The following is a 21,618-nucleotide window of genomic DNA, read 5'->3' as shown; positions in this document are numbered from 1 at the left end:
AGCTCTGTGTACACCAAATTTCATTCATTTATCACAACGCGATTGAGAGATATTGCAAAAAAGATATTTCCATTCCTCCCTCTTCAATGTCCCTGTGCCCTTAGGAAGCATTTCCGGACCCATGTTCATATGAACTTTTTTACTTAGTTTTGATCATAGAATCGGCCTGTTCAGGGTTGGCAGCTAATTATGAGACACCCTGTATAATTTAATAATTTATACTTTATTTCATATCCACATCAATAATGTGTCATTTGGTATCAGGCAAAGTGCATCCGCTAATGCATTTTCTTCTAGTCAATAGTGTTTGTTTTGAGAGACCATTTCACTGTGAATACCATGGCGCTAACATTCGGATATAGCCCAAAAGATATTCGTTTCCTCGAGACCATATCAAAATTAGCAACTTTTTTTGGAATCGTCCCTAGTTATGATTACAAGAATCTAAAATTGTCCTACAAGAAACTGTATAGGTGCTACGCTATATTCACATCGTGTATTATAACATCTTATTCAATAGTATCATTATATTATCGTTCCGTGTATCGAGATGATGCGATGATCGAAAAATTTCTAAATTTCGCTGTGGAAATATCAGGATTATCTTTATATGTTGGATCGACGCTGGGTTCCTCTTTTTGGAATATGAGCACTTGGGAAAAGTTAATGAAACAACTTTCTCTGTTAGAAGGACCGCTAAATTTGAACACTAGAGGAATGAAAAATAACTCCTTAAAAGGCAACCCCGTAACATTTATAGTCTGTGGATTTACTACTTATGTTATATGGAATTTGTTTATTTTACATCAATTCGGTTGGAGCAATATCGTGTTTCATATCACCCAAATATTTTATGATTTTACAAAAGTCTTATTTCTATGTGTGGTATACTATGTAACTATTTCTATAAAAACTAAGTACGAAGATCTGAACTACCTGTTTCATGGCGTCAAATCTGTTTCCATCACAAGGAAAGATGGCTTGAAAATCATTCGGAAAGTCAGCGTATTAAACTTAAAACTGGACAGCGTCGCGGAGACGTTCAATTCGTTTTTTGGATGGCCAATGGTATTTTTCTATGCGCATACTTTTGGAGAAATACTTTATGCGACGGTATTTGTGGTATCCCATAAAAGTAATCCTTCGATTCTTCTGTTAAAAATTTTTTTCATCGTTGGAAATATTGTAAGTATCATTCGATTTGAATTACAAGAAACAAAAATTTATTCCTTCATATCCTACAGCTGTAGCAACATGCACCTGACTATATCTTAACACAATATTTAAAAAATCATAATACAGCACTGTTAACTTAATAGGCCAGTCAAATTGTCGAAAATAAGCCGTTTTTTGGCTAAAATTTAGTTCGGTAAATAAATACACGTATAAATTAGGAAAAATTCCGTAGAATTGAATGAACTACTTTACTCCAGCTGAATGTTAGGGCTTCATTTCCAAAATGGCGTCCAAATTTCGCAAAAAAATTTTTTTTTATTAAAAAAACTAGACATTTTAGAAAAACTGTTTTAGACAATAGTTGTACTACTTTTTATAACGGAAATTTTGAGTTTTTACGAAACTTTCAGAATATGTAGCCTTTGGCAAGTAGAATAAGTGCATATTTGTAAAATTGCAAAATATTTGGTAATTTTTGTAAAAATTTAGTTTTCCGAAAAAAAACATTTTTTTCAAATTTTAATAAATCATACAGTAATGCACTTACGTGAAATTTTTGGGGCTCAAAATTTTCTCTAATAGTTGTACTTTCTTGTGCAAATTGTGCGCGAATTACAAAATAATTAGAAATATGCGAAAAATCTACCGAAACATTGACTTATTTTTTTGGGTCGGATAATGTAGATATTTTTCTTCAACAGGAGCGTCCGTCCTAATCAACCGATTTCAGAAACCATTTGAAAGGTTGAGCGGTCTTTTCTATGTACAAAAAGTTTCGAGTATCTAGATGCTTTATTTGAGGCTGTGCAACATTTTGAAAATTCGAAATTTTTTTCAAAATTTTTTTCATAAAATTATTTTGGGGAAACTATCTAACCGATTTTAATGAAATTTGGTGTGTTGTTTTATTATACTCTAAAGTGTTTTTTTTACCAAAATTAGAAGGCCCTCGGGGCAATTAAAATATTTTTAAAAGATTTTTTCATCAATGATTGCTATTTTGCAACATCGGTAATAAATTTAAACATTTTTAACTTACAGTATATTGTGCAAAATTCAATTCTAAAACTTTTTTCCACATCAATATTCTTCTAAAATGCATAGGTTCCAATACATAAGGAAAAAACAATTTTTTAAACATTTTTGCAATTTTGAAAATGTTCCGGACCTCGCCCAGATTTAGGGATCTACACTTTTATTATGTGAGTTGTACAGAAGGTATTTCAGCAAAAATGAGCTTGCCCCCTCTTACATCCAAGAACTGGGATATTTCGACAGATCCGCCCTGTCAGCAAAACTTCAAACAAATTTGACAAAGTTTCGAGTTTCAGATGCCGATGGGTATAACACCTTATAGAACAAAAAGTTTTGCTCTCCTGATTTTCGGCTTTAGCGTCATTATTGTATATATATTGAACTATAGTTTTCGAAAGTTTTATCACTTTTTGTTTATAATTGACATCTTTACAGCAACTTTAAAAAATTGACGTTTTATACCGTTTTTTCAAACTCACGGCTTTGTTATTGCAAATTTCGTAATCGGACCACCGCCATTTGGTAGCTATTTTTATTACGAACAAAATCATGTCCTTAGCATTTTTTCGTATAAAGTCATCCCGCTGAGTTATTTAAAGAAAACTACTAAAACAAATTTTTTTCACGATTAAATTGTTAATAACTTTTTTTCCTGATAAAATACTTTGTCAGCAAATTAGCCTGTTATTATACTCATCACTTAAAGTATTCCTGTGTAGTTATTTCAGAGTTATCAAGGAAATGTCACCAACAGTAACTTTTCGGCCTCTGCCGACTGGACTAATAGAGAATTGATTCAAAAAGTATGATTTGAAGGAAAATTTACTGATATTTTTAATTTTCACAAAAATTAGAATATCATTTATTAGTACATGGTTTTATGCAACCAATTCTTTTCCGATTGTCGTTTTTGATTTTTCGTGACGATGGCACAACAGCCGAAACTAGTAGAAAAGAAAAATAATAGTTTATGCTCAACTAAAAGGGACTTTAATTTAATCCATCGCATTTACTTACGATAATGTCCAAAACGAGCTCACGCTAATTATAAAATTTTTATTAAACACTCTGGAAAATAGCTTCTACAATTTAATAATTTATAATCCACTTTGTACCCATATTGTAAATAACCTGTCATTTGGTATCAAGCAAAGTGCATCCACTAATGCATTTTCTTCTATTCATTAGCGTTTGTTTTGAGAGCCCATTTCACTGTGAAAACCATGGCGCTAACATTCGGATATAGCCCAAAAGATATTCGTTTCCTCGAGACCATATCAAAATTAGCAACTTTTTTTGGCATCGTGCCAAGTTATGATTACAAGAATCTAAAACTGTCCTACAAGACGCTGTACAGATGTTATGTTATATTCTTACTGTGCTTTGTAACCATCGTTTCTATTACATTATATTATTACCGTGGTATGATGTACCAATTTAAATGGACTCATGCAAAAATTGTAGGTATTGCCAAGGAAGTATCGAGCTTATTTTTTTATATTGGATCAACACTTGGTTCTTTGTTCTGGAATATGACAACTTGGGACAAGTTAATAAAACAGCTTTCTCGTTTAGAAGGGCCCTCGAATTTAAACACTAGAGGAATAAGGACAGGGTCCTTGAAAGACAACCCCTTAACATTTGCGGTTTGTGGCATTATGATTTATGTTATTTTGAACTCTTGGAATTTTTTTTGTGTGGGTTGGTTTCTCACGTATTATATGGATCAAATGGCTATTGACTATGTAACATTTATGTATGTAAGTGTAATGTATAACATAACAGTTTCTATAAAAACCAAATACGAGGATTTGAATCGTATGCTTCTTGGCGTCCGTTCCTCTTCCATTACCAAGAAAGAAACTTTGAGAATTATTCGGAAAGTAAGAGCTTTAAACCTAGAACTGGATAGCGTCGTGGAGACATTCAATGCGTTCTTTGGATGGCCAGTTATGCTGCTCCATGCACATTTTTTCGCTGGAATAGTCTGGTGGATTTTGGCCTTTATCACACACCCTATAGAGAGTTTTCATCTATTGAATATTGTATTTATTCTTTACATGGTTGTGGAATTTGTAAGTACGATCATATTTATTTCGCACGTATTGCACCAAATTGAAATCGAAACATTGCGTTAATTGTCATTTCTGTAATTAGTTTTGTTTCACTTTACCGAAATAGAAAGTAATATATCATTCGGCGTGGACATTTCGGGTAAATTACTTGTATTCTTCGCAATTATTCTAGTTCACTTGTATTACCACAACAAAAGTATGCAGTAGACTTACGGTTATAGCTCGGGCGACGTATTATTCCTGGAAGCAATATCCAGACTGGCAACACTACTCGGCGTTGTCCCCAGCTACAACTACAAGAAACGAAGTCTGTCTTACAAGAAGCTGTACAGGTGTTATGGTTTGTGTTTCGGGTGTTCGATAATATCCTTGTCGGCGATATCAATCTATAGTCGGTTAGAGAATCAGGCTGTTTCCGTAATGGCACAAATCACGGACTGTGTCGTCGAGATAACGGGAGTAAGTTTATGTGTGATAAACGCCTTGGGTTCATCTTTTTGGAACATGGAGAACTGAGACGAACTGATCACCCAGCTGTCTCGATTAGAGCGACCATCCGGTCTGAACAGTAGAGGCTCACGTAATGTGTCATTGAAGGAAAATTAATTAATATTAGTCATACCTGGGTGCATCTATTACATAGCGCTGAACCTGTACAATTTTCTTTTTAGTGGAAAGGAGCGCGTTTGTCCATCACATCACCTATATAGCGCTAACCTACGTGAAGTTCGTGGTGATGGTTGTAGCATACTATTCTACTCTTTCCATAAAAGGGAAATATAACGGTTTAAATAGATTACTGCTTGGTGTCAAATTTTGAAAACCGTGCGACATCAAAATCACTCCGATCGAACTACCCCTGCGCCCAGCGATCGCGACCGGAAAAGTATCTTGTACCATATGATATATCACGATGCTTTACTACAAAAACAAGCTATCTCAAATTTAGCTTGGAAAACATGCTAGCTCAGAACTTTAAGCAAAAACATGCTATCTCACAAAAAATTACATTTGAATAGAGTTGGCTGCATTGATTGGCGTTGAAATGCACAAGAAAACTACTATAAAAAATTTTTTTCACGATTAAATTGCTAATAACTTTCTTTCCTGATAAAATACTTTGTCAGCAAATTAGCCTGTTATTGTACTCATCATTTAAAGTAGGCCTGTGCAGTTATTTCCGGGTTATCAATGTTTGACACAGGCCGAACCTCTACCAACTGGACTAATAAACTTAGGTATATAATACATATATTTTTCAACACTGTTTATTTTATTTGTTTCATTCAACATTTTTCAGTCAATTTTGTTCACTTTCTGTTATAAACGACAAAATTGTTAATTAAAAAAATAGAACAATATGCAGTATGCTGCGACATGTACATTACTCGATGTTATTTTGCTTCTAGGCTCTGATTTTGGTCACCATTTACGGGTGCGACAACGCACTCGAAGCATCGCACGAGATTTTCAAAAATTGCTGTGAAATCAGAGCTACCCTCCCGTCGCAGTCTATGGAGGCGAAGGAATTGGAGAAGCTCCAGATCACTTTCCAGAAGCAGACCAAATTTACGGCCGCCGGATTTTTCGAAATCAACCGGTCACTGTTGCTTTCGATATTTTCCACAGTCACGACTTACATGATTGTTGTCATTCAGTTCAATTCTATAAAGTCAAATGATAATAGTAATAATAAAATGTAATGAGTAGGTAGTTGGAATTTAAAAAAAAACACGTTTTAGACTTTGCAGTAATAGCACCTTGATTCTCTGTAGAAGTTCCAGTTTGTTTAATAAAGAATTCAAATGTTGTCTGGTTATAAGTGTTTAAATTTCAACCATTTCATGGCCTACTGCAACAAAATTTATTTTATTTCGCTGATTACAGCGTGATGACTGTATAATTATTATCAGGTAAGTGGTAAGAGTGTGGATAGAGCTGATTGATTTATTGGGAAAAATTGAGCAGCGGAAAAGATGGGGCAGCTGCTTCATTATCCTGGCAAAGAAGGGAAGAAGGCATCTTCTACTTCATCGCATGACATCACATAGACAAATGGACTAAAATATTTTTGTATAACTTATATGAATACTGATTTTCAAAGTTCGTTATCTCGAATACGGTTTAGTTTAGGTACATGATATTTTATTAAATATAGAATAATACACAGGGTGTTCCAATTGACCGTTTCCGTACATATCAGCTACCCTGTATTTAATTCACAGCCACTCAGAAAAAAAAAAGTTGGGTATACTTTTTATGCGACATATATTTTTCGTAGTAATTTGGCCTCCTGAACACGAATCTGGGGTCAGAATTGGCCCATCACGTCACAATTTTTTCCTAACCTCAAAAAACTTGTGAAAAATAGTGAAAATTGATGAAAATTTACTGGGAAAATTTGGAAAAAAATTTATTTCCACATCAAATAGTACATTTTTATGTAAAAGACTCTGCTGAATTCAAATCCACTGTCAGAATTGAGCTAGAACGTGTTTTTTTTTCTAACCTCAAAAAACCGAGCAGGAATCGCTATTTTCAAATTCTGAGCGGATTTTGTATAAAGGGGTTTTTTGTGTCGCTGATTACGAATATGAATTCACATTATAAAAATTCAAGACGGCTGATCCAATATGGCGGGTGTACTTTTTAGAAATCCACCGATTTCAGTAAAATTTGGCATCATAAGGATTGCTGGTTGATCTCAAGGTAAAAGATTCCACTCCGTCTAAAAATGTGACTTCGCTTACAAAAATGACTTAAGGACTTTACACATGTAATGATGTGTAGTGTGATGTGCTTGTTTCCATGGGACAAGACAAAAAAGTTTCTACTTTATTCTTTAATTTATTTAGTCGTGCATGGGCTTATGGTTTTCCAATCAGATTTTTTTAACTACTATGCAGTTTTCCTATGGCATTTAGATGCTTTTATTTCTTAATAATTTTAAAGTTCAAGGAAAAGGACACATTACTGCCACACAGCACATCACTGCATCTGCTTATGCCTTCAATCTAAAAATGTGACTTTGCCGAAAAAATGCCGCCTACTCGGCCTAAAATTATGACTCTGCCTACAAATTTTACCTTGATTTATGAAAATCTGGCTCCAGATGTGTGATTAATGAAGGTGAGATCAACCAGCAATCCTTATGATGCCAAATTTTACTGAAATCGGTGGATTTCAAAAAAGTACACCCGCCATATTGGATCAGCCATCTTGAATTTTTACAATGTGAATTCATATTCGTAATCAGCGACCCAAAAAACCCCTTTATACAAAATCTGGTCAAAATCCGCTCAGAATTTGAAAATAGCGATTCCTGCTCGGTTTTTTGAGGTTAGAAAAAAAACCACACGTTCTAGCTCAATTCTGACAGTGGATTTGAATTCAGCAGAGTCTTTTACATAAAAATGTACTATTTGATGTGGAAATAAATTTTTTTCCAAATTTTCCCAGTAAATTTTCATCAATTTTCACTATTTTTCACAAGTTTTTTGAGGTTAGGAAAAAATTGTGACGTGATGGGCCAATTCTGACCCCAGATTCGTGTTTAGGAGGCCTAATTACTACGAAATATATATGTCGCATAAAAAGTATACCCAACTTTTTTTTTTCTGTGTGGCTGTGATTATTATTACATTCCATTATTTATAAAATGAAAGGTTTTAAGGAAGATAGTACGCGTACCTGCACATGCCGAGTTCAATCAATATGTTGAATATTAACATTTGTTTTTACATTAGTTGTCATTAACTTATTGGCTTGTGGAAAGCCTACCATTATCAGCAGACAGTAAAAAAATATTGTCCTTTAAAAATACACTTGTTCAGACATATTGGTGGGTTGTTTTTAATCAAGTAATAGTATTGATGGGTAGGAGGCGACTTAATACATTGAAACAGTGACTTTTACATTCAATTTTACTAGAACCAAAAGAGAGTCAACATGCTCGCACTGAAGTACAGTAGAAAGAGCATTAAATTTATGAAATTCGTCTGCAGATATGCGGCCGTTTTGACACTGGTACCATGGTACGATTTCGATAGAAAAATTGTAATCAAACGAAAACTTCACAAACTTTACAATACATTTGTGGCTATCGCCACACTGGTCACGTCTCTGTTATACATGAAAATAACCTTAGAATCTTGCAACAATTTGTTTATGTACATTATGCAGTTCCTGTCACACTCTTCTATGATCGTATTGTCCGTAACGGTGACTATGGGATCGGCTTTTTGGAATGAAGACCCCTGGGAGGTACTGTTCAAGGGATTCGCATATCTGGAAAAGTGTTTGCAAACGGAGAAGGTCTTGGAGAGGTCTCTGTTGAAGAATTTCAACCTACAAACGCTGTCCGTTACCCTATTCGTAGTGACGAACCAAACATTTTGTATACTTGTATGGATTCTGAACACAGAAACTGTCACTATCGGTTCAATTGCTTTGGCGTTGTTTAATATGTTCCTGTTCTACGTAGAGTACCTCAAGGCCCTTATAGTCGTCAACGTAGCCCTGGCAATCAAGTGCAAATATCAAGACATCCACCACCTCCTCCTCGAAGAGTGTTTTTCTAAGGCTGGTCAAGATTTTACAAGGATGATCAGAGCAGTGTCCCATCTGTGCGAGGTCATGCAAGGATTGGTCAACACCTTCAACAGATTATTCGGCATGGAAATCTTCTTGGCGTTACTGCATACCTGCATGACGGAACTATCTTGCTTCTGCTATATCCAAATATACTACGCCAAACCCAGTCCAAACACCAAGCCAATTTCTGCTCTCATGCTCTCCTCCTTCATCATAATAGAAGCTATGTGTCTGGTAAGTACTTCTTTACGCTAGCTATGTTCGCTAACTACTTAAAAAGCAGCTACCAGGCTATAAATCTTCTCTCACGTATTATCTTGAATATTCCGATTTCAAAATACATGCCATTAAATTTTTAATTAGTATGGCGAACATAGCTAACATAAAGCTTTATATTATCGATTGTAAACGTTGCGAACATAGCTCTGTGTGAACGTAAGATTGATTGTCTTAATATTGACCGTTTCAATGTGTACATATAGCCTACACAACTAGAATAGCGCTCTACACGGTATAATCTTGGCTTCAATGCGTATAGCGAACATAGTTAGGTAACTGGCAATATCGGTTGTCTAGCCATCTAGCGAACATAGCTAACGTGCGCTATGTGTGGTCGTAATATTGGCTGTTTTAATGTATATGTATAACATTGACTATTGACATTGACTATTTTCAATGTGATTAGAGAACGTTGCGAACATAGCTAACTAGCATAGGGCTCTGTCTTATCGTAATATCTGATCCGCAAATGAAGCGAACTTTTAATGTATATAGAGGACTTAGCGCTTTCTGTGACTTAATGTCTTTTAATTTAATTCTTGCCAAAACTGCAAACGTTTCACCCTGTGTATTTCAGGAGGGGGTTTCGTTAATTGAATTAATTCAAATTAGTAGCGGCAGGGTAGATAATTATTTATTTCGGTAATAACTGGAAATATGTAAATATAGCTGGTCTATTAAGGTAACTGGTATAATTCCATTTATTTTAAGTGCGACACGGACAATCGAGTGGCGATATCGTGAAAGTGGTCGTGAGCGTGGCAACATGAAGTGTACGCCGTACAGCAGGAGAAGCATAAGGTACTTTGAAATTGTGATCAGGTTCGGAACAGTGTTGACTTTAGTTCCAACTTACAATTTCGACAAGAGAGATGTTTCGAGGAAGATAGTCTGTGAAGTGTACGCGATGGTAGTCTGCTTTATCACCTTAGTTTTGTTCTCTTATAGCTTCTACGTATGCATAGCGTGGAGAGAATCGTTTTCCGTGTTCGAGCTTGAAATGGCGATGGTGGCGCTGTGTGACGTGGTACTCTTCATGGTAACTTCCTTAGGATCAGCTTTCTGGAACGTAGATAGATGGAAGAGAATATTTGAGAATTTCGTTCACCTTGAAAGATTTTAACTTGCTCAATAGGTATTTTAAGAAGGAGGAAGACGTGATGTTCCTTACCGTGAACGCGATCGCACCTTTGGTGTCTTTGGGAATGGTGTCTTTGGTAAGAATCTTTTTTTATATATATAGTGACATATATTGTTTCATTGTTGAATGCGTTGCTATATTTGGCAACAAGTAAACATATCGACCAGAGGACTTAATTTTCATTTTCTTTTGGAGAAGATAGCAATATGTCCCTCAAAATTTCAATAATAGTTTTACTTGTTTTTAAAGCATCATATTTCAAATTTATGAATAATATATTATTTCATACTTCAATTTTACACACGTGTTTTAATTATTGTAATGGATATTATATATAAAACAATACTATGAACACTGGGTGCACATTCGTCAATAGACTAATACATTAACATCAAGGCAACTTCACTGTACACTGAGACATCATGGAGAAGCTTTCTTACAGCAGAAGAAGCATAAGGTTCATGGAAGTTCTAGCAAAATTTGGCACGCTCATAGCTATTATCCCGAACTACGACTTTGACAAGAAAGAAATCATGTACAGGACTCTGTACAAGCTATATACTTCAACCGTTGTTTTGGTCTTGGTGAGTTTACTTAGCTTCATGCAGTACTACCTATGGAACTACATAGTCTCATCAAAAACCTTGTTTTCTGTATTGAATCTAGCTGTGCATTGCAACACGCTTTTTGGATGGGAGCTGCTACTGAGCCTCATGCACACCTTGGCGATGGAATTGCTATGTTTTAATCAAATTGAAGTGTTTCTCTTCAAGAAAACCGATGTCAGTGTTGTTGCTCTTCCAGCTGTAATAACGTCTATAGTGTCAGCAGGGATTTTATCAATGGTAAGATCAATATTTTGTTTTATTAAAACCATTATGCTTTTACGGTAAACAAATATGTCTTGAGATCTTCAGATTATCGGATCTGATTATTGGTTTACGAATTTACACTTTTTAAAAATGTAGGACGGGTATTTAGTAATGTAATTTCCTCTTCTACATAAAATTCAATTTGAAAATGAAAGCATAATATGGATAAACCAATACAAACAATATTGGATACGCGTAGTGTAACAGAAAACTAATTCGCCAACGACATCAATACAGTTTCGCTATCTACTGCGGCAGCATGGCGAACCTTTCTTACAGCAGAAGAAGCATAAGATCCATGGAGGTACTAACAAAATTTGGTACCTTCCTGGGTATAATTCCGAATTACGATTTTGACAAGAAGGATATCACGGGCTGGAATCTGTACAAATTATATACTGCGACTATTGATTTGGTCTTGATGAGTTTATTTATTTCCGTACAGTATCACCTATGGAATTATATTGCCCCACAGAAAATCTTATTCTTTGTCTTGACTTTAATTATGGAAGGCGACACATTGATCCTTTTCGCTACAACAACATTAGGTTCCGCATGTTGGAATTCAAATCGATGGAAGTTGTTCTTCAAAAGATTCTGGGCCCTTGAGAAGTGTATTAAAATTGAAATTAGTCAGGAAAGTAACGTTTTAAAAAATTGCTACGTGCAGTGGTTCTTCTTCAATGTTTATATCTTTGCAAACATAATAGCTCTATCGATGGTTTCTACGAATATCAACGTTATTTATTTGATACAAACAAATTGTGACACATATGTTATTCCTTCAGCTGTACTTACGTCTTTAATGTCAATAGAGTTTTTATCAATGGTAAGATCAGTGTTTCCTTTTACTAAAACTGTTGTTGTTATTTCGTGAAATGTATTATTGTGAAATTACTGACGATAGATTTGTTCCTTTGTTTACCTGATATTAAACTTCTCCATTTTGAGTGTTATATCTCTGGTAAGTAACAATATGCTGTATTTATGTTCCATTAAGCTAAGTGTGTTTATTGACATTCCCATCAATAAGAACCCATTCCATTAATAGAACTTCAAACTTAATAAGTTTAGTACCTATGTTACGCTAGCAACATGAACTTAAAGTACAGCAGACAGAACATACAATTTTTGAAGCTGGCTCTCAATTACATGGCTTGCTTGGCAATCCTACCAAGCTATGATTTTGATAAACAAGTTGTGATAAAACCAAAACTGTACAAAATATACTCAATGCACGTACTGTGTCTAGTGATTTCCGGTTTTTCCTGTCATCAGTACTACATGTGGTTGAATCTACTGAACCATGGTCCATATTTCACAACAGCCCTTTCGATACTTTCGCAGTTCGTCCTGTTTATGCTTTGTGTGCTTTCCATAATGAATTCCGCTTTTTGGGAGATGGACCGGTGGAAAAAGTTGTTGCAATCTTTCCTTACACTGGAGAAACATCTTAATATGGAAGAGAAACATGAGGGATCCCTTTTGAAAAATTTCTGTTTCCAGTTCATCCTTACAAATGTATTAGTTACAGCAGTTTTGATACATTTTTTCGTGTATTGGACAATTTACGTTACAAACGAAATCTTGCCGTTGTTTTATACGTCGCATGCGATTAGTATGTTCCTCATATACCTGAGGTGTCTCAAGGTGACCATCGTCTACAATCTAGCGCTTGCCATCAAATGCAAGTATCAAGATCTAAACCGTTATCTGATCAAGGGGTGTTGTTATTGGAATTGGAACGTGCCTAGAACAACAAGAACAGCATCCCTTCTCTATGGGTTGCTAGGCGATACTGTTGCTACATACAACAAGCTATTTGGGTGGGAAATGGTATTGTCGCTGTTCCACTCAACAGCTACGGAATTGACGTGTTTCAATTTAGCCAGAGGGTCAACAGTTGGTGGATTAACGATGCCTTTAGTTCATTTGCTCTCTAATTTCATATGCTTATCCATCGTTTCCGTGGTATGTGCCTCCATTATCCACCCCCTCTATTGTCTTGAGCTGAATATAACGATAATTGTTTATTCTAGGCCGGTCCAATTTTGGTGATGTTCAGCTGCGATTGGGCGGTGAAAGAGGCGGAGAAGTTGGTGACCACCTGCTACAAGTACCAGGCTTACTTTCCGACGTTCTCCGAAGAAAAGCAGGAGTTGCTGAACCTGGCCAACCAGATCATCAACAACAAACCGGCCTTTACCGCTGCTGGGTTCTTCGAGGTCAACTGCCGCACTCTGTTCACCCTGTTCGGGACCACCACCACCTACTTCATCGTAATCATACAGTTCAATCAGATGTAGACCTGGGTCGCCTTAAGGAAAGAGCACGTTTGGTTTTCACTTATTTATTTAGCAAACTAACTAAAGGGAGCTTGTCCCAACTACATGATGATGAATATCAATATAATAAAAACACAATGGATAGAATGTTAACATAGATACTTCACTTTCTTTTGAGAATCGTGTGATAGAAAATATAGTATTAATGACACAAACAAATATATCAGAGGTATTGCTGTCAGTTTAGGCACCAAGTTATGTTTTAGTGCTGTTCAATTTTTTTGGTGTCCTAACATTCTAGTAAGTTGTAATAAAAAATTCACTTAATTCTTAAGAATAAAGTTTTTGGTGCAAAATAACTGTTTGTAATCATAATAGGTTAAGGATTTTATTTTCTAACACCCTAATAGTTATTAGAATTAAATTAAAAGTGTTATTTTTGATATACTCTTTTTCTTAACTACGATTTTTCGTATCAATAGATACTTGTAAATATACACTGTATCCCAAAATGATGGAACAATTTCGCCTCGATGTAAGAAATTACCTTAATGAAGTTTTACCAAATCGATGGATAGGTAGAAGAGGGTCGCTTGAATGACCACCACGCTCCCCTGATTTAACCCCACTTGATGTTTTTTGTGGGATTATATAAAAAGCAGTGTATGTGAACCGACCAGGCACTATCGAAGAATTAAAAAATCGTATCAGGGAAGAAGTTCGTAACATAACACCAAATGTTGCTCAAAATGTAACCTGCTGCAGCGATTTTTTAAAATTTCAACTGGAAAAAAATATTTTTTGTTCCATCATTTTGGGCCACAGTGTATATGCAATAAAACTGTATTAGACATTTGAGAACAAAGCCTAGGTGCAGTTGTGATAAAGTTTTTGGAGGTATAATGTTGCGAAAGCCAAAAATTTCGCCTGTCCTTCTAATTTTTGTTATGAGTTCGATCTCAGATAAAAAAAAATAACTCCTGAGATCTACATTCCTGCTTATTCTGCATTGTTGGAACCAGCACGTCCAAAATTATAATCTACCGGAAGTACTAATCTATTTCCTAGTTGGTGGACAGATGAAATTCCAGCACTTTAAAATATCTTCTTCTTCACTCCATTTAAAACCTCCACTTTGGTCGCGGGCTTTCAGCGACCTTTCTCTTCCTAGCAGAAACGCTCCTCGAGAACCTCCCAGAAGCGTAAGTTTCTTCCTCCTCGACGACTGTCAAGAACCTTTCTTGAGTTGGAGATTCGATTTCAACATATTCTTCCACGTGTATCTCAACCGACTGTTCCTAAAACCACGGAAACGTCACAGAAAGTACACGGGAGCGGATAACTTATAAAATACTCTACGAATCAAATTAATTTTACTCGATACTTACGTGTTGCTTCTATAATCGCGTGCTATCTACTAAAATCATACTTTCTCTGCTCGTGTGTCAACTTCTACATAATAGCGATACAAAATATAACTGTGTCACTGTCGATATGTAGTCATTTGACTGTAAATCAGCACCTTGGTACCGTTATCCTGCTCGGTCAGCTGTGAAGAGTACTAGGAAGTCCCAAACTGTTTACTTATGGAGGGGTGGTTACAAACTCGAAGAAGTTTTTTGATAACAAGTAAATTGCACTAATAATTTAGCATTTTCAATAATCAAACGTTAAAATTAATAATAATAAAAACTTATTGAGAACCACTGGAATTGTGGCCGTAGATGGCGCGTCGTTCGCGTTTTTGTTCGATTTTTTGTTATAAACAGAACAATTGGTAGTTCTACCAGTTCAGCTTTCAGTGCCTTTTATTTTTTAAGTCAGTGGACAAATATTTAATCAGCCGAGCTATCGATGTCGTCAGCGGTCCCAAAAATGTTTCTTTCTCAATCGCGTCTACATACTTTGATTTATTTACACTTTCCAAGTTTGTAGACGTCTTGTATTGACTATACAGGGTGTTAGAATTTCGACTATCTTAATTCTAACAGACAATAGAATCCATTGAAATAAGCAAAAAAACGTTATATGGCATGGGTCTTAATCTCAACCATTTCCGAGAAAAAAATTATCAAAATCGTCAACTGGATGTGCAAAAGTTCGATTGATTAAGGAATATTGACATAACTGCGTGTATAGAATACCATAAAATACTTTTTTACTTCTTTGTGCTTAATTCTAAAAAATAATTAGCGTTGTAATAAATTTAAAATTCGATAAAATTCATATCGAACAATGTGACAACGGTGGGGCGGTTAACACGAGGTACTAAGCTGTCCAGCAATACGCAATTCAGTTAGTGTTGGTATCTGGAATTGGACCGTGTCGGAGTGTTTTTTGTGTACCACTATTTCCTTTTCTTGAGGTGCTTTCCAGCGAGTGTTTTCATTATTACTAAAATTCGTGCTAAAATTTAAACACAACACTATCTTCGTACTACAAAATCGATACATTTCATTTTATTTATTTGAAAACTGGAAAACAATTGCCTTGAAATTTACTAAATGTCTCACAATAATAGTTGTTTACATTTTTATTATTCCGTAGGACAAGTTTGCCGCGTGTAAGGTGCAGATTAAGCGCTGTTGTCACGTTGTATGAAACTTCCCAATGTTAATACTCGCAGTAGTTTGAAAACTATCGAATTGAAAACTATTAATTTTACGCCCCTGTAATATACAACTTTTTCGTTCATTTATGATTACACTATCTCATGCTGAAAATATGGCAGTCATACTTCTTACACCCTGTATAAGTTCTTGATATTGGTTGATTGGTTTCAAAAAAAACATATGAACAAAGTGACAGCATCCTTCGATGTTATTGAGAAGCTGTACTTTTTTTCATTGACACGACTTGTGCTAGCAAAGAGGCAGTTTTTTGGGACTATAAACGCCGGTAATGTATCTTTTTTTCTACGCGTGCTCTGTATTCAAGTATACGACTAATACTTACGTGTTTCAAAGCTTTTGGTACTTTACGGATCGATTCTACGTGAAGTGGGTGCTTCTACAAGTGGTACAGTGAATGAAGCTGNGCGGCAGCATGGCGATACTTTCTTACAGCAGAAGAAGCATAAGATCCATGGAGGTACTAACAAAATTTGGTACCTTCCTGGGTATAATTCCGAATTACGATTTTGACAAGAAGGATATCACGGGCTGGAATCTGTACAAATTATATACTGCGACTATTGATTTGGTCTTGATGAGTTTATTTATTTCCGTACAGTATCACCTATGGAATTATATTGCCCCACAGAAAATCTTATTCTTTGTCTTGACTTTAATTATGGAAGGCGACACATTGATCCTTTTCGCTACAACAACATTAGGTTCCGCATGTTGGAATTCAAATCGATGGAAGTTGTTCTTCAAAAGATTCTGGGCCCTTGAGAAGTGTATTAAAATTGAAATTAGTCAGGAAAGTAACGTTTTAAAAAATTGCTACGTGCAGTGGTTCTTCTTCAATGTTTATATCTTTGCAAACATAATAGCTCTATCGATGGTTTCTACGAATATCAACGTTATTTATTTGATACAAACAAATTGTGACACATATGTCATGCCTTCAGCTGTACTTACGTCTTTAATGTCAATAGAGATTTTATCAATGGTAAGATCAGTGTTTCCTTTTACTAAAACTGTTATACTATTACGTTGAGCAAATATTTCAGATGATCGATCAGATTATTGGTTTACGAATTTACATTTTTTTTTTAAAGGGGTTTTAGAAATGCAGGACAAATAACAATTTTTTGTATTGTGATTTCAAGAATTTAAAATTCAACTGTTCGAACAGATTGATACAGTCCGAGACAATGTGTATTTAATTATTGAATTGTTTGTCTGTAACCAAAGATTGATCGATATTGTCAGCATATGGAATATCTGCAATAGCAAAGCATGAAATTTCACAGCAGAACTATAAGATTAGTAGAAATTATAGCTAGACTTGGAACCTATCGCTCCAAATTATTCCTTTGACAAACAAGAGATAATAAAGAGTACTTCTTATAAATACTATAGTTTAGCAGTAGTTTATGTTTTGATCAGTTTGATTTATTTCTGTCAGTATAAAGAACATCTCATCCATTGAAATTAGGACTATACAGGGTGTGGCGTGTATAATCTATAAAAATTAAACTACAGCTTCCTGATGATATTTATAATAAAAAAGTCTTATAAGAAAAAATTCTATCTTCGCGTTTTTTTTTTGTAAATTAAAGTTCATTTATTCAACGAAAACGAAGGGCGACCCTGTGTTATTTATTAAAAACATTGGAAATGTTTTTATGCGACCCGAGATGCAACCTTATAATTTAAGTCGGAATAATCTAATACTAGTAATAGGTTAGGTTATATTGGGCAGTCAACTGATTTTGTATTTGTATGGAATTCATTATTCACTTATTCATTAAATATTAAGCATCATCCATCGAACCATCAGTGCTAAAAAGTGAGAGATTCCAGACAGAAGTTTTTATTTTGTAATTCCACGATAGTGACAGTGTAATTTTTATAAAATAGTAAAAAATAACAATAGCGTGCCGATTACAATAAAAACGAAATTCTTATAATTTACTTTGCATAATTTTTTAGTTTGTGCATCGTACATCGCATGTTAAGGTGTCAGTTATTGCACCCCTACTATCTGCAACCAGTTCAACAGATTTTACTCAGGGATTGTGATCAACGAATGCGTTTTTGCATGGTTTTTACGGCAATGTGTCAATCAGGTAGACTTTCCTGCTTATGTTTGTGTAACAGATGAGGCGACATTTACCCGTGATGAAGTGAATTTCCATAATATGCACATATGGGCAGATGAAAATCCTCAGGCGATTAGGGAAACTCATTTTCAACATCGGGTCTCGGTAAATATTTGGGCTGGCATAATAGGCGATGTACTTGTGGGTCCCTGTTTCTTTGAAGAAGGACTAAATCCGCGCTAATGGGGATCAATTTCAACATTTTCTCTAGAAATTGTATGCTTTATTTCATTTTGGTCCATATTTTAATGGAGCTTGTTTAGTGCACGCAGTTGGCAACTACAGATGCTTACGGATGTGGTTTTGTTTGTGAACTCTTTTAGTAACAACAATAAGACTTTTCTATTACAAATATCGTTAGGAATCTATAGTTTAAATTTTACAGATTATACACTCCACACCCTGTAGAATGCAGCCGAAATTGTTGATCCTGACGGCGGAGATTGTTCACGTGTGTTAAATTTCTCAAAGTGAAGATGATTTACAGCATAGGGCTCGCCATAAAGTTCAAATACCAATACTTAAACAATCTGCTGACTGAGGTGCATTGCAGAGGGAAATCAGAATTGCTGAGGACTATCGGAATTGTGTCTTACTTATGTAGAGTGCTACAAGAAGCTATAACCACATTTAATAAACTTTTCGGATGGGACATATTACTTTTAATATTCCACACAACGATTACGATGTTGTTGTTATTTCTTGAAATGTATTATTGTGAAATTACTGACGATCGATTTGTTCCTTTGTTTACCTGACATTAAACTTCTCCATTTTGAGTGTTATATCTCTGGTAAGTAACAATATGCTGTATTTATGTTCCATTAAGCTAAGTGTGTTTATTGACATTCCCATCAATAAGAACCCATTCCATTAATAGAACTTCAAACTTAATAAGTTTAGTACCTATGTTACGCTAGCAACATGAACTTAAAGTACAGCAGACAGAACATACAATTTTTGAAGCTGGCTCTCAATTACATGGCTTGCTTGGCAATCCTACCAAGCTATGATTTTGATAAACAAGTTGTGATAAAACCAAAACTGTACAAAATATACTCAATGCACGTACTGTGTCTAGTGATTTCCGGTTTTTCCTGTCATCAGTACTACATGTGGTTGAATCTACTGAACCATGGTCCATATTTCACAACAGCCCTTTCGATACTTTCGCAGTTCGTCCTGTTTATGCTTTGTGTGCTTTCCATAATGAATTCCGCTTTTTGGGAGATGGACCGGTGGAAAAAGTTGTTGCAATCTTTCCTTACACTGGAGAAACATCTTAATATGGAAGAGAAACATGAGGGATCCCTTTTGAAAAATTTCTGTTTCCAGTTCATCCTTACAAATGTATTAGTTACAGCAGTTTTGATACATTTTTTCGTGTATTGGACAATTTACGTTACAAACGAAATCTTGCCGTTGTTTTATACGTCGCATGCGATTAGTATGTTCCTCATATACCTGAGGTGTCTCAAGGTGACCATCGTCTACAATCTAGCGCTTGCCATCAAATGCAAGTATCAAGATCTAAACCGTTATCTGATCAAGGGGTGTTGTTATTGGAATTGGAACGTGCCTAGAACAACAAGAACAGCATCCCTTCTCTATGGGTTGCTAGGCGATACTGTTGCTACATACAACAAGCTATTTGGGTGGGAAATGGTATTGTCGCTGTTCCACTCAACAGCTACGGAATTGACGTGTTTCAATTTAGCCAGAGGGTCAACAGTTGGTGGATTAACGATGCCTTTAGTTCATTTGCTCTCTAATTTCATATGCTTATCCATCGTTTCAGTGGTATGTGCCTCCATTATCCACCCCCTCTATTGTCTTGAGCTGAATATAACGATAATTGTTTATTCTAGGCCGGTCCAATTTTGGTGATGTTCAGCTGCGATTGGGCGGTGAAAGAGGCGGAGAAGTTGGTGACCACCTGCTACAAGTACCAGGCTTACTTTCCGACGTTCTCCGAAGAAAAGCAGGAGTTGCTGAACCTGGCCAACCAGATCATCAACAACAAACCGGCCTTTACCGCTGCTGGGTTCTTCGAGGTCAACTGCCGCACTCTGTTCACCCTGTTCGGGACCACCACCACCTACTTCATCGTGATCATACAGTTCAATCAGATGTAGACCTGGGTCGCCTTAAGGAAAGAGCACGTTTGGTTTTCACTTATTTATTTAGCAAACTAACTAAAGGGAGCTTGTCCCAACTACATGATGATGAATATCAATATAATAAAAACACAATGGATAGAATGTTAACATAGATACTTCACTTTCTTTTGAGAATCGTGTGATAGAAAATATAGTATTAATGACACAAACAAATATATCAGAGGTATTGCTGTCAGTTTAGGCACCAAGTTATGTTTTAGTGCTGTTCAATTTTTTTGGTGTCCTAACATTCTAGTAAGTTGTAATAAAAAATTCACTTAATTCTTAAGAATAAAGTTTTTGGTGCAAAATAACTGTTTGTAATCATAATAGGTTAAGGATTTTATTTTCTAACACCCTAATAGTTATTAGAATTAAATTAAAAGTGTTATTTTTGATATACTCTTTTTCTTAACTACGATTTTTCGTATCAATAGATACTTGTAAATATACACTGTATCCCAAAATGATGGAACAATTTCGCCTCGATGTAAGAAATTACCTTAATGAAGTTTTACCAAATCGATGGATAGGTAGAAGAGGGTCGCTTGAATGACCACCACGCTCCCCTGATTTAACCCCACTTGATGTTTTTTGTGGGATTATATAAAAAGCAGTGTATGTGAACCGACCAGGCACTATCGAAGAATTAAAAAATCGTATCAGGGAAGAAGTTCGTAACATAACACCAAATGTTGCTCAAAATGTAACCTGCTGCAGCGATTTTTTAAAATTTCAACTGGAAAAAAATATTTTTTGTTCCATCATTTTGGGACACAGTGTATATGCAATAAAACTGTATTAGACATTTGAGAACAAAGCCTAGGTCCAGTTGTGATAAAGTTTTTGGAGGTATAATGTTGCGAAAGCCAAAAATTTCGCCTGTCCTTCTAATTTTTGTTATGAGTTCGATCTCAGATAAAAAAAAATAACTCCTGAGATCTACATTCCTGCTTATTCTGCATTGTTGGAACCAGCACGTCCAAAATTATAATCTACCGGAAGTACTAATCTATTTCCTAGTTGGTAGACAGATGAAATTCCAGCACTTTAAAATATCTTCTTCTTCACTCCATTTAAAACCTCCACTTTGGTCGCGGGCTTTCAGCGACCTTTCTCTTCCTAGCAGAAACGCTCCTCGAGAACCTCCCAGAAGCGTAAGTTTCTTCCTCCTCGACGACTGTCAAGAACCTTTCTTGAGTTGGAGACTCGATTTCAACATATTCTTCCAC

General features: G+C 35.5%; 2 protein-coding genes across 2 annotated transcripts; both read left to right on the top strand.

Moving 5' to 3' along the window:
* Window positions 1–13,228: 13,228 nt before the first annotated feature.
* LOC111693204 (putative gustatory receptor 2a) lies at window positions 13,229–13,477 on the top strand. The gene has a single exon (XM_023457450.1). The coding sequence runs from the start codon at window positions 13,229–13,231 to the stop codon at window positions 13,475–13,477; it is 249 nt and encodes an 82-aa protein (XP_023313218.1).
* Window positions 13,478–20,113: 6,636 nt separating this feature from the next.
* Window positions 20,114–20,362, top strand: LOC108906512 (putative gustatory receptor 2a). Its single transcript, XM_023457451.1, has one exon. It carries the CDS (start codon window positions 20,114–20,116, stop codon window positions 20,360–20,362), a length of 249 nt encoding a protein of 82 aa, XP_023313219.1.
* Window positions 20,363–21,618: the final 1,256 nt, after the last annotated feature.

The sequence above is a fragment of the Anoplophora glabripennis genome, unplaced genomic scaffold (genome assembly GCF_000390285.2).
Source record: "Anoplophora glabripennis isolate ALB-LARVAE unplaced genomic scaffold, Agla_2.0 scaffold116, whole genome shotgun sequence".
Classification (NCBI taxonomy): domain Eukaryota; kingdom Metazoa; phylum Arthropoda; class Insecta; order Coleoptera; family Cerambycidae; genus Anoplophora; species Anoplophora glabripennis.
Note: the sequence above shows the minus strand (reverse complement) of the source record. Positions and strands in the feature narration are given on the sequence as shown.